Raw genomic sequence first — 15,976 nt, 5'->3', positions numbered from 1 at the left:
GAATTCATAAATCATTTATTTGGCCGCACACCTGGCCCATTTATAACAGCTTAAATGTGAAAGTCTGCCAGCATTTATGAGGGGAGTTAGATACTTCAGTGAACCAGGATAATGAGGTTTATCACCTGTAAATCACTAACAAATCCCTTCCCAAAATGTATGAATGTCTGGTGTTTGGATGCGAATGCTGTGAATTTAGCTTTAATCTCCACTGACAAAATAAGTCGTCTTCCTTTTTGGTGTATTGTTTCCCTCTTAATGTCTTAACTTCTACGTTGTATTCATGGCCACATGTTTTTTGATTACGCCTCCCCCATGTTTTGTTATGCGATTTGATTTATTTCTGCTTATTTTCTTTTTGTTGTTTTGCTCTTGTCATATCGCTCAGCTATCAGGATTATGAACCTGAGATCAAGTAAGACAAAATTGGAAGGGCCATTTTCCCCATATTTCCATCTTTCATTATCTCCTCCGTATGAACAAATCCGCACCCAAATCCATCTCGATGCCTCTCTGAATCGTTGACGTGACTTATGGTGGAGCACTCCGTCATGTTGAAGTCCACATTAGTGTGCACACAGCAGCACTCTTGTCTTAAATATACCAAGCCTCCAGATGTGACAAGCAAGATTAGTTTTAAATGGCACCTGCATCTTCACAGTGCAGTCTGTATAAGAACAATGTTTGATATAATAAGCTAGAAGCAGTAGATGAATACTTGAAATACCTGAAATTAATAGATACATGATTGAAACAATTTATATTACCGTAATTATATCGATTTTTATGTAGCCTAATTAACAGCAGAATAAGTTCCATGGAGATAAATTCATATTTCTGGACTTATTGAATGCCTGGCAGTCACCATTCTTAGTGATGTACAATACCTAGGTCATACAATAAGCCTTAGATTAACCACATTTGCAGTTATTGATAACATCCCCAATGACCAAAAAAAGGTACACACCATACAAAGGACTTCATCGAGGTTACACTGAAACGTTGCATGAAATAAATCAGTCGTAAGCAAGACATTATGCGAGAGCTTTCACACTAAGAGTATGCACGGTCACACTGCATGGAAATTGACCCGTAACAGTGGTATGACCAGCGATGATTCTGATCACCGCATCGTGTTGCTCCCAGCAGCTGTAGGTTGACAACGCCTCCACCTCTGCTAATTTGGACGGCATTGACCTGGCGAGCCAGAATATTGAGACGTATCCAACCGCCGATGTACACAACAGCAGAGACGTTTACCATTATTTTAGACAGTCGAGGTATTGTTTACACAATACAATCAAGATGATCTGATAATGTGCGTTATTGTGCTTTTGACAATGAGTTTCCCCTCGAATTAGAGGCTATTAACTGCCTCCTTCAGATCGCTGTTGTAGGACTTAATCTCACTCAAAGGGAAGATTGTCAAGCACGCAGGCTGTCGGACATGACAGACGCAAATGTGATATGAATCTTAACTCTGCCTCTGTGCCAAAAGGGTGCAGGTGAAGAAAAAGAGACACTTCTCTGCACAGTGTGTACCCTACATGAAGATAGAGCCCTTCATTCTTAATAGACTCTGTGTTGTTATTAATCTCAGTTCAATCCTTCAGTTTACAAGACACTTATCCCAACCCTCAGGTAATAGAATCTAACATGTAATGTACTCATTTAAATAGGCTTCTAATAAAAATGCCATATTTCTCGCCCTCCCATTTATACAGACCTCGTTTATCGTACATAGCAATCTGCAGCTTTATGGTCATCTATGGCTTTTCAAACAGTCAATAGCAACGCTTGACAGAGTGCAAATGAGGGAAGGAAAAGATGGCAAAGACAGAATCAAAGATTAAAGCCATCGTCATTTTCTCATCAATTTCTTCATTTTTGTGCCTTTTCTCCCTCTCATAGGAAAACCTTGATAAATGTACACACCTCAGTTCACATTGTGGCTTTTAACCTCCATTCATTGTTGCAAAATATTGTGTTTGGTACAATTTTCACTTCTTCTCCCAAGTTCAAAACCAGTTTTAAAGCACTTTTTTATCATACTAAGCTTTATCAAATGGTTTGCAAGATGGCTGTTTGTTTGTGTTCCAGATCATGGGTGATTGGGGCCATTGCCTTGCTATGCTTGCTGGGCCTGACCTGGGCCTTTGGCCTGATGTATGTCAACGAGAGCACAGTGGTCATGGCCTACCTGTTCACCATCTTCAACTCCCTGCAAGGAATGTTCATCTTCATCTTCCACTGCGTGCTGCAGAAAAAGGTACGGGGTCATTCTCAAGATGTGCTGTGTTTGAAATCAGTTGATCGTTGGGTTATTTTCATGCTTCAGCCATTATGCTAGAAGAGCGTCTCCAAATGCGCCAAATATGATATTGTTACCCTTGGATTTGGTCACGTGGTTGGTTTGCATTGACTGTAACTGTGGCTTTTACTCCATGCAGGTGCGTAAGGAGTATGGGAAATGCCTGCGTACTCACTGCTGCAGCGGCAAAAGTGTGGACAGTTCCATCGGCTCTGGAAAAGGCACCGCCTCTCGTGCGCCAGGACGTTATTCTACTGGGTCACAGGTGGCAAAATGAAGTCATTCTCCTCTTTTTGTTTTCTTTGTTTTTCATTCTCGATTCACTGCACTTGACAGTATCTCCTTTCGCAGGACAAGTTGACTCTCATTTGGTTTTAGATCTCCACTGAACTGTATCTTTGAGTAGTCGGTCTGCATAGCGAGGGCGACTTATTCCTAGATGATAATCCACAGATGTGCACATCCCTACAGAATTTAGACGCAAGAAAACTTCAATGTTTTGCACGTCGCCCTACCACAGCTCTAGTTATTAAGAACTTTTGAGAAAATATTTTAGAGGTGACTGTGTAGGTATGCATGATAGAAGGAAGTACAGCATATGTCCTTGTTCGGAAGCCTAGTGCCTGTTAAGCTGAACATTTTCTGAGTACATAAAGTCAGTCTGGAATTCATTTCCACTGGAGCAAAGGCTGCACGTTGGTACAGCGACGCTGACTAAACTATTGGCTCGAGCTTTGTGAGGAATTTGTTCATGCTCCAAGATGCAGATTGGACTCTCTCTCTGCCAAAATATGTGAATTCTGTCCCCCTTGTAAAGTAAATTGTTCATGGATTCCGCCCACATTGACCTGAAGTATAGGATGAATTGCCATGATGCACTCTAATTGAACATAATTTCCATATTCTAAAGATTGTGGTTTCCTTCCAGTGTTTCAGTTATTCAAATAGTGCTTCGAGTCAAGCGTGCAGTGGCAAACCCACGACACAAGCTGGTTTCTGCACACAGATCAAAGCGTTTAATTATACACAGTGCTTTGACAAGATGGCTGTAACCTCATGCTCAGTCGCTTTATATGAGCGAGACAGGAATGGAAACACTCAGAAAGACGTGCTTGTTTATTGCTTACTCTTGAGGCATCTAAATGAATGTGTAATCAGCAAAGTACATTCAAACCCGCTGGCTATGAATGGTTCAAGTTTTTTATCCGTCCAAAAAAAACAAGAAGTAGCAGCAAGTGTCATTTCCAACCCATCTGTGTCTTCAGTGCCGGGGACGACATGACGTAGAATATGTTATAGAGATCGTCCATGTCGGTATATGTTCCCGTAAGATTACAAGAGCTGTGTGTCACCTGGGGGGCGACACAGAAGTGGCGTATTGATCATACCACATCTGCGTGGGCAATTTTTTTTCCACATCCTTTATGAGACGATGGTGAAACTTCCATGTATAAAAAAACATGCTCGCAGTCTGTATGTCAAATAGAGAGTTTCAGGAGGTGAGGGTGCTGTGACGTTTGCTCCAAATTTAGATACTGATGATGGCAGTGCCGACGTCATAGTTAAGCTGAATCCTGTTCGAGTTGTTAAAGGCAACTTAAAAACATTGCTTCATTCCATGACTTTACTCCTGTTATGTTCTTTATTCTGGTTCACAATAAATTGGTGTTAAGGCAGTGTAAGGGTGATCCTCTCGTGCAATAGTATTATTAACGGTAGAAATTATGACCGAAACCACACAAAAAAAGAGTGTTAATTATCCATTCTGTGAAGCACTTCATCACGAAACATTTTCAACAATGTTTTCTTTTCACCATCACCGATCCGTGTGTCAATCTGGAAATCTCTGAAAGCTTCTGCCAAGCCCGTCTGGCACAAGACAGAAAGTATTCAGCTCCATGGTTGAATAACCAGATCCTTAGCTTGTGCAACAGCCCGTGGGACACTAACATAATTAAAAAGGATGAACCCTTTTTGGATTGAGCATTTGAAACCTGAGACAGTGATTCAGAGAGCTTGAATGATGACTTTATTATTGACTTTGCCTATCCCAGTACTAGTGCTCATCTTTAATTGGAGGTTTCTTATACCCACAGACATGTTTTACAGCTTAAAAACGTGATTAAAAAGCAGACCGCTTATTTATTTTTGCTTCATATCTCACCCTTTATTGTGCTTACAAGTTAGTGAGTGGAATAGATCTTCACAAATATTCAATAATGTTAGACCTTTACTTTTCAGCTGTATTTCTGACGATGTACAGAGTGAAATCTGACGTGTTTTGACATGTTGTTTGTCCCCCGCAGAGTCGCATCCGTCGAATGTGGAATGACACAGTCAGAAAACAGTCGGAGTCTTCTTTCATGACCGGCGACATCAACAGCTCTGCATCACTTAACAGAGGTACTTGGTCACGCAGCAGATATTTACTTGAATGTTTCCTTTTTTCATTTACTTGAATACACACCAGCCTTCACCTTTTAGACTTTATAACAAATGCAAGATACAGTTTTTCACAAAAGATTCCCTATTTTCCAGTTGCAGTTGCTTTCCATTTAGTTGGACACGACGACTTTAGATTATGAAAACCATTTTTTTGAAAAGCAAAGCTTTTAACTGCAAACCTTGAGTGGAGGTAAATCAGTCATTTCACAAAGGTTTGCACAAGATACTCCAAATGATTACAATTTCAAGTAGGAGACGCATTTTGTAACCAAACGTTAACTTTCACCAAATATAAAAGCAAGTTAAATGTAACTGGCTTGGTGCATTTGTTGCCTGGATGAAAGAGAACGTGATTGTGAATAGAAGGCAGAGATTAAAAGGGATAAAACCTGATTTGGTGTCATACTGCTTCAAAAAATGTTTCATGTTTTTTTTTATATTTGAAGCATCAACAAATCATCAGAGGAGTTTGCAAAAATGATTTCATTCAATCTAAACAAATACAATTGAGTGAATGTAATGAAATCCAATTGTTTGTAAAAAATTCTGGTTTTGGTGCATTTAATAAGACTGATAAAATGACGTCTTAATGTTTCCCCCTTGTGAAGCAGTGCAAATATAACTGACAGTGAAACTGGGCTTACTCCCAGGAAAAGTGCTGGAATAAAAACTAAAAATCAATTCAATGGAATTCCATCTCAGAGACACGTTAATAAAAAGTATATTTCCATAATGTATTTGACAGCGGTGCAGTGAACAGAGTTAACTTTCGGAGTCCCTCAAATTATACAGAAAATAGATCACAGCCTACATCTGACATCGAGTGGCAAATACCGCGCTGGCTGGCATCCATCCCGAACACTCTCCCCACTCATCGCATCTCTTGATGGAGGGCTCCAGTTCCACACTGCTTGCTCTCTAAATTCGCTCTGGGCGCCCGCTCGCGTCGACACTAATGCATAGTTACAATGATGGATTAATGTTCGACGCAGGGAAGAAGTGTCAAGATCTCAATAATTAGACACTCGGCTTAGCACACCATCAACAGACACACAGCCTCGCTCCATTGTGGAGAGGCTAAATTGGGGCAGGAGGTGGGGCTGTAGAAAAGTTGAAGAAGAGCGTACAGAGATCTTCCATAAAGGCAAAAAGCAGAGTTAGTAATTATGAACGCAATTTTATACCCTTGGCTTCTTACCAGGCTGGATTTGATAGAGACAACACTCACAAGAGTTAAGTGTGTCCTGCCATCACAAGTATCATACGGAACAGATGCAAAAAAAGAACGTCACTTATCCGTGGCTGCTCCCGTGCTGTTATTACGGTATTATGAGTCGAGGAGCGACTATTTCTTGCTGATTTGTCCTTTTGATTTCTCCCCCCTCCCCCCTTTTGGCACCTGAAAGCGAGCTTGCAGCTGACACTCGAGAGCGTAGTCATGCAATCATCCTGATAGCATTGCATGTTCAATTTATCCCAGCATTCGGGATTATTGCACCACACAATCAGTGCAATCAGTAAAGCTGTGGAAATTGTCCAATTTATCCAACATAGACACAATAAGTGGGGGATCTGTCACTGGGAGACTTCAAAAGGGGCTAGTGTTCATGAAATACACTGTAATTAGGGCAAACAGCAACAACAAATTAAAAAAATCAAATAAAAATCTCAACATTCTGTTTTCCAAGCTAAATTATAATACAGCTAATAAATACTAAACTCAAACTAAATATTGATTGATGCTGAAATGATGAATCTAAATCAGCAGTACTGTTATTATTTTAAAATGTCCTCCATGTCTTCCAACATAGAAAATATGAATTTAATAAGAACCCCCCCTCAAAAAGTAAAAGACCAACTTTTTGAAAAGATGGAGTGTTCTTTCTCCATTGGTTTGACAGATTCAGAGCATTAGAAAATATCAGTGCACACTGCCAGAGCATGTAATTGCTGTGTACTCGTACCTCAGATAGAAGACGTTCACCTGCTGTACAGGAAGTCCTCATAAGTCTTGAATTTGCTGCTTTAGAAGTAATAGCATCACTTCATGTTGACGGGTCTCGTAAACAGGAAATGAATGTGAATGTTTCCAGCATACCTGATTTTCAGCATAATGTATTCAAACACTTGAAAATTATATTATTTTTTGTCAACGGCAAAGAAAAGCCGAAACATCAGGGAATCCGCACCCTTCGTGTTTAAGAATTCAGCCTTTAAATCTGCAGCTGATCACAGGGCTCACACTGTGAGTGTTGCTTTGGTGTGATGCTATGTGGTCGGAGAACTGATGTGTCATTTGGGCAAGATCCTAGCAATCCAAGCGAAATGAGCCAATGTTCTGTTTGTGCGAAGGAGGCGAGGTTGAAGTAATAACGATCTTGACCACAGAGAGGACATGTCACGAGGCCATTTTGTTGGACTATATATATACTATATAAACAATATTATGGTTCATTTGGTGATTTTCTAATCTAATGTAAACAAACACAACGGGATATATCGAGGTCAGCAGAACTGATAGTGGTCATGTCCATACAGTATATCGCAACTCCAAATGGTGGAGGCCATGCGGTGAACCAGAGATGTCAGAGATGAGATGTACCAGTCGGAATTCTTAAACTATTTCTGAAGCAATGGGTGGCTGATTTCAGAAAGAGAAAGCAGGCCTCTCACTTCTAGTTTGGCATTTTGCCTGTTGCCTTGTTGGCATTTTGCAACAAGAAGTGACACGAGAGGGCGGGGCTAAGGACATTTTTAGGTCACCAAAATGTTCCAATTAACTTTCATGAACTGAAAACACTCTGTGAAAGTTGCAAGGTGACCACCAGACCAGTTTTATCAGTTATATCTGGTTCTTAGTTAACGTTACCACTGCTGATTATCGCAATCTCATTTCAGAAAAGGTGTTTTGCAAACAGTCAATTAAAACAATTGAGAGCACTCTATTTTTATTAATTTTTTTCAGCCTCAAAGACCAAACAGTTTCCCTCGTGTGATTATTGTATTCTGCCCTGTTTGAGTCTAGAAATGTAACAGTTCATGTGTTGTGTTGGCCATTTCGATGTTTCTTTGTAATTTATTTGTCTGTTAAGGCGAGTATGCTGCCTGAACGTGGAGCACAGAAACGGGCTTAACACTAAAGGTATAATATGTAGGCACATTCTCGCTTGCTTTTTATAAACACAGCATTAAAAATGTGCCCCTCTAGTAAGCTAGAGAGATGGATAGATAGATAGATAGAGTCGACCGGGCTAGAGAGGGAACAGCATTAGTGAGAACAAAGCTGGAAATCAGAAGAATAAAACATTATTTTCTGATTGTTTTCCAGCACAAATAGAAACACCCATGCCGCCTCCCAACATTACGGGAAGGTGCAGCATTTTGAATGAATGCAGCATGTTTGATCCTGCTGTGGCTCTTTCTGTGCCGGGTCTGTGTCTCCGCTAGGTCACGGACACGGTCCAATATAGCACCACACAGCAGAGAGACTTGACAGGTGACACACAGAAGCACATAAAAACACACACAGCGATATAACAACCCGTTTTCCATTGCTGTGTATCAGGCGGTACTTGATTTCGGAATGAGACCAGGCAGCACACCCTGCTTATTGGCTGGGGGGGTTATATCCCCAAATGTTCTTTACTGAAGCCCAGAAACGTCCTGAGCACAGCAGAATTAGAAGAAAAGAGAAAATACCATCAGAGGGCAGGGTTTCTGCAGATACAGACACTGCCACACCCTTCCAGTGGGTTATAAGTGATGATCAGAGTGTGGGGGGTTTTGTAGGGAAATTGTTGCATATTATACCTTTAACAATACAATTGACACACTTTCCATCGGGCCCATTAGCCGTGCCAGTTCAGCTCTGCCACTTTCATGTAGCAAAGCCCCCTCACGTTAATGATCATGTGATCATTTGGGTGTTATTAATGGCTGCTATTGCTCAGCTGCATCTGCCCAACTGATATGTATGTTCTTTCTCTTTCTGTCTGTCTAAATATTTTGACAATTTATCCACCCACCTACCCGTTCTCTGTCTCAACGCTCTTCTTCTCTTCTGTTTTTTTTCTGTCTCACTCTGTCTCTTTCTGGCTGCTCCAGGGGCTATGGCTAACCATCTTATACCTAATGCACTCCTACGTCCTCATGGCACTAACAATCCCTATAATACATTGCTTGGGGAATCGGCAGTCTATAACAACCCTCTGGGCATGTACAACACACAAGGTGTGCTAGCTTCTTTTCATTCTTTAACATTGTGGCTAGGGCAGTGTTTCTTTTTTTCTGTCCGGTCCTGGAGAGACTGCAAGGTTTCACATCTTTGTTCATGCTCAGGAACAGAATGCAACTTTATGATTGGAGAGTTCAAAGTGACAGACTTTGCACTGAGCTGAACTGCCAGTTGTTCACAGGGCTTTGATTTAAAAAAAAAAAAAAAAAAAAAAAAACACTGCTCTAGGTGTTGTGTGTTAGCATTGAACAAACTATAGCTTTGTCACAAAAACCCTACAGGTTTGTTGTGCTGTGGGGTTTTTCATTGGGGGTGTATCATGGCTTCTAGTCAGGCCGTGCCATTCGGTTACAAAGTACACACCCAGACATTTGGCCATCATAGACATTGTAAAAATGATGAAAAATGTGTGCCTGTTGGCAGCAAGATACATCCCCAGGCATTTATTTTAAATGTGCTCTAATGTTGTCAGTGAAGCTTGTGTGCCATGTCTTTTGTCTTTCTCTTTTGAGCATTTCTTTCTTTTTTTTATGCTCCTGTTGGATCGTCAAACGTCGTTGTTTGGGATGAATGTAATTGGATCTGATATTAAAATTGAAAATGCAATTCATTTATATTTCATAGAATAGAGTAGTCTGAAGAGCAAAAAGGAGGATTACCATTCATTTGATTCTCTTATGTTTGAATAATTTTATGAATATAATTTCCTCCATTTTAAGCCATAAATGGTTCAGTTTTCTGGCTCTTTCAAAGAATAAATTGCCCTTCCATTTGGAACTTTTGATTGTAAAAATTGCTAATTCATATATTCAAAATGAGGGTTATTAAGTCGACATAAATGTGATCCACCCGTTATTTAGCTCCTTGGGGTGGTGGGTGGTCAATGTATTGGTACTTGAATGTAACACCAATACAAATGTTAGATTTGAGTATTAGAAACCATCTCTGATCAGCCAAAAATAAATACATTTGAATCTGGCATCAGCAGATTAAAATACTATTTTTCTGTGTGCAGAGCTGTTATTATTTTATTCCACCTTTGGGCAGTCAATATGAGATCGCTGTAACTTTGTGAGTCTGTAAAAACAGAGAAACTTGTGTGAAACTGAGATAAAAACTCAGCGAGCTTTGATCAGGGGGATAATTTATGGATGCAATACAAGTACTGCATCAGAGCTTGTGACAGAGGGCTATAATTCACCTACATTGCCGTAGGTGTTAAAGAGGAAAAATGCAAATGCATCAAAACGATTTACTGGTGCATTTGACACTCAACTACCGTTGCCATGTTTCACCCCGAGGATTCTGCAAAAAAAGTCATCGCGAAACATCTTTACTTCTATATCTGTTCTTCTCTGAATATGTTGTGGTTCTTTCTGTGGGTACACAATATTTGCACGATACTATGAAAGGATTGCATTCCCGCAGCATTTTCTTGGTGCGTCATCAGCATACTGTACGTGCACATTTCTCTTCTACCTGTCACTGTTATGCTTATTGTTGTTTTCTTTTCTTCTTTCCTTCCCCTCATGCTGTCCCCAAAAAGAGCCCTACAGAGAGACAAGTATGGGAGTCAAACTAAACATTGCTTATCAAATGTAATTGACTTTGGCTTTACTTTCTTTTCACTCGGTGCTGACAAAGGGGTAATGAAAACAAAATGTCATTCCCTTTGGAAGTAATAGCGGTTCTTTTATGACAAAGGCCCTCGCCATTTCAAATAGACCTGTACAAATCTGTTTAAATCACATCCTGGACTCCACTGCTTATTGTACTTTGCACTTCTTGATGTAAAAAACAGGCATTTGCTGCTTCTTACAGGCAAATATCCATTGGCCCGTTTGGTATCGCACTCTGATTAAGATAATCCAATTAGTCACCATTTCGACTCACCTCAACATTTAATGAGGCCTATCGATATCGAATGATTTGTATTCTTATCAGTGAATATTGAACACCCGTGCCTGTGCGTGCATTTATTTTATTTATATTTTGCTGTTCACTTTGATCAAGCCATCACATGTGTTGAAGGTCTCAAAAATGAGACTTGTCAAGTTCTGAAGAGGTCAAACTTGTGGGCTTGACACTTGTAACAAGCTGGATGACGGCCGTGTATGATGTAGTTTGAATTAACGTTGAAAATCATGCTTTGATGCTGATGGCGTAGACTAGATAGAATATGAAATATGAAAAACAGAGAGAACAGAAAGGCTCATTCCTTTCAGTGTGGGTTGATATGTTTTACTAATTCATGTCTAGAGAGAGGACTGTTTATGTTCACACAGGCAAAGCAGAGATGAAGAAATATTTTTATTCCAGTATTACAATGTTACGTTGCAATGCTCAAATGGGACAATATGGCTGGGGTCCAAAATTGACAGCTGTCGCTCTGGTTTGTGTTCACTTTACGTCTTCCATGCATGGCTCTGGTTTTTGTCTTTTGCTTGCTTGGGTGTCGTGCTGAAGCTTTGTGTGTTTGTGCCGTGGCTTGAGCTTTTGTGTTGTTGCGTGTCACACATATCGGTGTTTTCACCACTGCCATAGAATAATGAAAAGTGAAATTGGGTCTTAGAAAATGTTATTTTTTTGTAACAAGGTAAGTGTGTATGATGTTCATATTTACAGGATATATTGTATTTTTATATCTTTCCTAATCCAAATGCTGTCGGATCTTAATTTCCACAAAGCACACTTTAGAGAATTGTGGGTGACATATCATTTCGTAGAGTGCTTTGGGGTTCAGGACATATTTCAGAATAAAAGGGCTCGAGAATGTGATGGGTGTAATTTGTGTTTGTAAAAGTGGCTGACATTTAGCTGTTGCAATTACATCCCCATCAGATTCCACCCTTCTCATTTGCCCACTCTATACCCCCAACCCAACCCGTGTTTGTCATTCCAGAGGGAATCCTGAACAATGCCCGGGATACAAGTGTCATGGATACTCTACCACTGAATGGTAACCATGGCAACAGCTACAGCATTGCCAGCGCCGAGTACATGAGCGACTGCGTTCAGATCATTGATCGGGGTTATAACCACAAGGAGACCACCCTGGAAAAGAAGATCCTGAAAGAGCTCACCTCCAATTATATCCCCTCCTACCTCAACAATTCCCACGAGCGCTCAACCGAGCAGAACCGGAACCTTATGAATAAGCTGGTCAATAACGTCAGCAACGGTGGCAAGGACAGTGGCTACGGGATGGGTTTGGGAATGGGGATGGGCATGAATGTGGCGCTGAGCCTGGACGACCACTCCACCTTTGGTCCGCACCACGACGAAGGCCTGGGCCTGGAGTTAATCCGCGAGGAGTCCAACGCCCCACTGTTGCCTCAAAGGCCGCTCCCGTCACTGCAGGCGGCGGACAACCTTAACAATCACCTCCACCAGTCAGCGCCGCCACCCCTTCCTCTGCCCCACCACCCCTTCTCGTCCGCCACCACTTCCTCGTCTCGAAGGAGGATCCCCCAGGAGAACAGCGAAAGTTTCTTCCCCTTACTTACCAACGAGCACACCGACGACGAGGGCTCATCACCCAGCCACAACCACCAGAGAGACTCCCTCTATACCAGCATGCCCATGCTGCCCGGCCTGCCAGATGTGTCTGCCAAATCTGCTGACGGCTCCAAGGACGGCGGGGACGCCAAGAGCCCAGAGGCCAGTTCGGATGACGTTTACTACAAGAGCATGCCCAACTTGGGCTCCCGCAACCACCTCCATCAGCTGCACTCCTATTACCACTTAGGGCGGGGCAGCAGCGATGGCTTCATCGTGCCCCCAAACAAAGAGGATCTATCCCCAGAAGAAGCCCAGTCGGAGCCCTCGCACCTGGTCACCAGCCTATAGGCCCAACACCCTCCCGCTCCTCCAGTGTCCCTCCTATTACCGTGGTCCTCTTCACCGTGTCCCCTTGTCCCTTCAGTCGTTGGCAGTGGTAGCCTTTCTTTTTATTCTGTGCCCTGAAGACTGAAGCAGAGCAAATGACTCTACTCGCTGTTACTGACCACCAACAGGATATTATTGCTAATATGTGACTATATTTGGTTAAACATTGCGGGAATCTGTTGATGTTGTGTCCCCCTTCCCCTCCAAACCTGTGTGGTGTGGCGTATTTTGTCTCAGTGTGAAGAGAGACAATTACTCGCACAGGACTTTTGAGGTCTCAGAGATATAGTCTGACAGTCGAAATGAACTGCATAGCCCCAAACTATACAAGTCTAAACTACAGACTTCACCAGAATAAATGGGAAATTTAAAAAAAGGACTATTTTTATTATACTTCTGTATCTATATTGCTTTTTTTGAAAGATTTTCTTCCTCTTTGGTTTGTTGCAGCACATTTTGTTTGCTGAAGTGTCCCTTCGATGAAAAAAAAAGACAAAAAAACAACAACAACAACACCACAAACACATTTTGAACAATTACCATGAAGGAATTATTGATCGTATGCTTTCAAGCATAGCTGTTCTTTTTCTTTTGTTTTACTGTAATAACAGTTGTTTAAAAGAGGGAGAAAAAAAAACTAATAAGATAATTATGAGATATTTCTATGTAATTGTACAGGTAACTAGCATTGCAAACCCTTTGTCTCTGTAAATGTAGTGGTTAGGAGCAATTTTGTTCTGTTGTGCTGGCCTTTCTGGTTTTCTGGTACCAGTCTGTTTTTTCTTTTTTGTTTTCCTCTGTTATCACTTTCCAAGAACCGACCGTCTAAATAGAAGCAAAATAACACAAAAAAAATCACAACAAAACACGTATCGTGCTGGCATCTTTGTGCTACGTATTCATCTTTGTTTTCAGGTCTACTTTCTGTTTCAGTTAGATTTCTGTTCCCGTTTTGTTTTTACTGTGTAGATAGCAGAGCTATGATTCACAGATCGTCAAGGAGACAGAATAAGTCCAAGTTAATCATGAATGTCCCTCAGAAAGGTTCATAGTGCATTCTGCATCTCTATTGGCATTCGCTTGTGCTTCGAGAGAGAGAGAGAGAGAGAGAGAGAGAGAGAGAGAGAGAGAACAAATTGAACATTGATGAGCACCCGGCACTTGTACAAAAAAGAAAGATGGTTGTTTTACTTATTAAAGAAAGCGCTTTTGGAGTGAGAAAAACTGGAAGTGTTTTTGTTTTTCTTCCTCAAGGAGAAAATATATTTATTTATATGTTTACTAAACAGTAATCAAAATGCAGGATGGAACCAAGTTTAGTGGCACAGATACGTTTTTATTATCGGCTATGATTATGGCTTCTTATTTATTCATTTTTGTAAACGGTTTCCAAGTTGAATGACATAACTAATATTTGTTGTAACAGTGAAACTTGTTTGCCAACAAATAAATTAATGACTAAGATTCATCACTTAGCTATGACAAACGTTTGGTCTTGGGTCTTGCAACTCTTTTATACGGATACCAGCGAAGGACCTCCAAATGAGGAAACGATCAATTCATATTTTTTTTTAATTATCAGTTAATATCCCTCATTAGCCCCTCTGTCCATTTTAGTGCCAAATAAACTTTTGGCCCAGAAACAGTGGATGTGCTCTGTATGCTCTGGTCTGCTTTACGATAGAAGCAGTGATTTCATAAGCTGTAATAAATATTTCAATATCATTGCTGGTGTAACCAATTAATTCTTTACAGAGACTGTATGTTTTACATTAGTTTGATAAAACTCAGCAGGACACATGAAAGTCACCCGGACCGTTAATCCTGGAAGAGGGCAGGAGGAGAGGTAAGTATGCCCTGTCTTATAATGTAAATATTAAGTCATCGTATTGTTTCATGATGTAGCAACCACTCTCATCAGCAAACAGCCAACATACCCTTAATTCAAGGCCCACCTGATTTGCTCAACAAACTCAATATTACACTTAAACATTGCATCACTGCACCTATAAACCTAGTTTACTCAATTCATCAGATATTAGTATTCTAGACTTCTCTGGTGGATGAATGAATTTATTGTTATACTGTGTAATGTGCGGTCACAAGCTTTCTGTACTTTTCTCTCATGTATTTCACAATATCCTGTTGTAATGTACTGCAGGAAGGAAGAAGGAACTCGAGCAATTTTCCCTGAGCTGTGTTCTGTGATTGATGGCTGAGTCATAATGAAAAGTTACCCGGGATGTTTGGCTCCTCTTATTACAGCCTGGAAAAAGATGTTTTTTTCACTTTCCTGTATTTATAGATCTAATTGTTTTGGTGCGAGATATCGGCCATAGAGATGTCTGCCTTCTCTCCAACATAATGGGACTACATAGTACTGGGTTTGAATAACTTTCAACAGCAATGTCTGCTTCCAGAAATCCTGCAGCTTCATGTCGGAACCATGGTTGAAAGAAAATAGTTCCTGCATGAAACTGCTCATAATGTCTTTGGATTATTTTGAGAAACTGGGTCATGATTTCTGGAGAGAGACATCGCTGTAGATATTTACAAATGTATTATTTTTGGCGCTTTGAGCACCACAACTCCAGAGCCAATATAGTAGCATTATATCAGAGAGAAGGCAGATATACAGTATCTCCGAAACTATAGGAAACGTACACCAACCCAATCTAGATTGATAAACAGCCCCACAGATAGGAGGACAAATCTGTATTTTTTTGCTTTTGGGGTGAACTGTCCCTTCGAGCATGGATCTTCACTGAGAGATGTGGCTTCGGTGGACAGAAAAGAGCTCCGTTTGTCACTGCTGCATCATCTTGAATGGCATTTACAAACTGGGGCGAGTTCATGAAATGTGCTGAAGATGCCACTCTGGCTCCTTATCCACTTTATTAATAAGTTGGTACGCAAGCTCATAAGCTGCCCTGACACTGGCAAGGAAACATGCTTGCGCGGCACAAAATGCCACAGTGAATAAGCAGCACTGCAGGTCACTTCCCTTTGGCTTTGCAGACTTATAGCGGCGTACAGATGTTTACTGGCACATAAAAAGACACGGACTGCAGTCCATGTATGATATTTTATATTCAAGC

General features: G+C 40.9%; 1 protein-coding gene across 21 annotated transcripts in view; it reads left to right on the top strand.

Annotated features, from left to right (window-relative positions):
* Positions 1-14,603, top strand: part of LOC116385337 (adhesion G protein-coupled receptor L3) — a 188,225-nt gene extending 173,622 nt beyond the window's left edge. For 7 of the 21 annotated variants that reach the window (XM_031850686.1, XM_031850685.1, XM_031850705.1 and 4 more), the window contains 6 exons: positions 2,101-2,269; positions 2,451-2,576; positions 4,618-4,714; positions 8,861-8,986; positions 10,537-10,554; positions 11,893-14,603. In XM_031850686.1, coding sequence (XP_031706546.1) covers positions 2,101-2,269; positions 2,451-2,576; positions 4,618-4,714; positions 8,861-8,986; positions 10,537-10,554; positions 11,893-12,839 — 1,483 coding nt within the window. In that variant the 3' untranslated portion in view covers positions 12,840-14,603. Of the gene's footprint in view, positions 1-2,100; positions 2,270-2,450; positions 2,577-4,617; positions 4,715-8,860; positions 8,987-10,536; positions 10,589-11,892 lie in introns of all 21 variants that reach the window. The other 14 variants (XM_031850702.1, XM_031850698.1, XM_031850700.1 and 11 more) reach the window with 6 other exon arrangements.
* The last annotated feature ends 1,373 nt before the right edge of the window (positions 14,604-15,976 follow it).

The sequence above is a fragment of the Anarrhichthys ocellatus genome, unplaced genomic scaffold (assembly GCF_004355925.1).
Source record: "Anarrhichthys ocellatus isolate YVR2014 unplaced genomic scaffold, GSC_Weel_1.0 scaffold11, whole genome shotgun sequence".
Taxonomy (NCBI): Eukaryota; Metazoa; Chordata; class Actinopteri; order Perciformes; family Anarhichadidae; genus Anarrhichthys; species Anarrhichthys ocellatus.
Note: the sequence above shows the minus strand (reverse complement) of the source record. Positions and strands in the feature narration are given on the sequence as shown.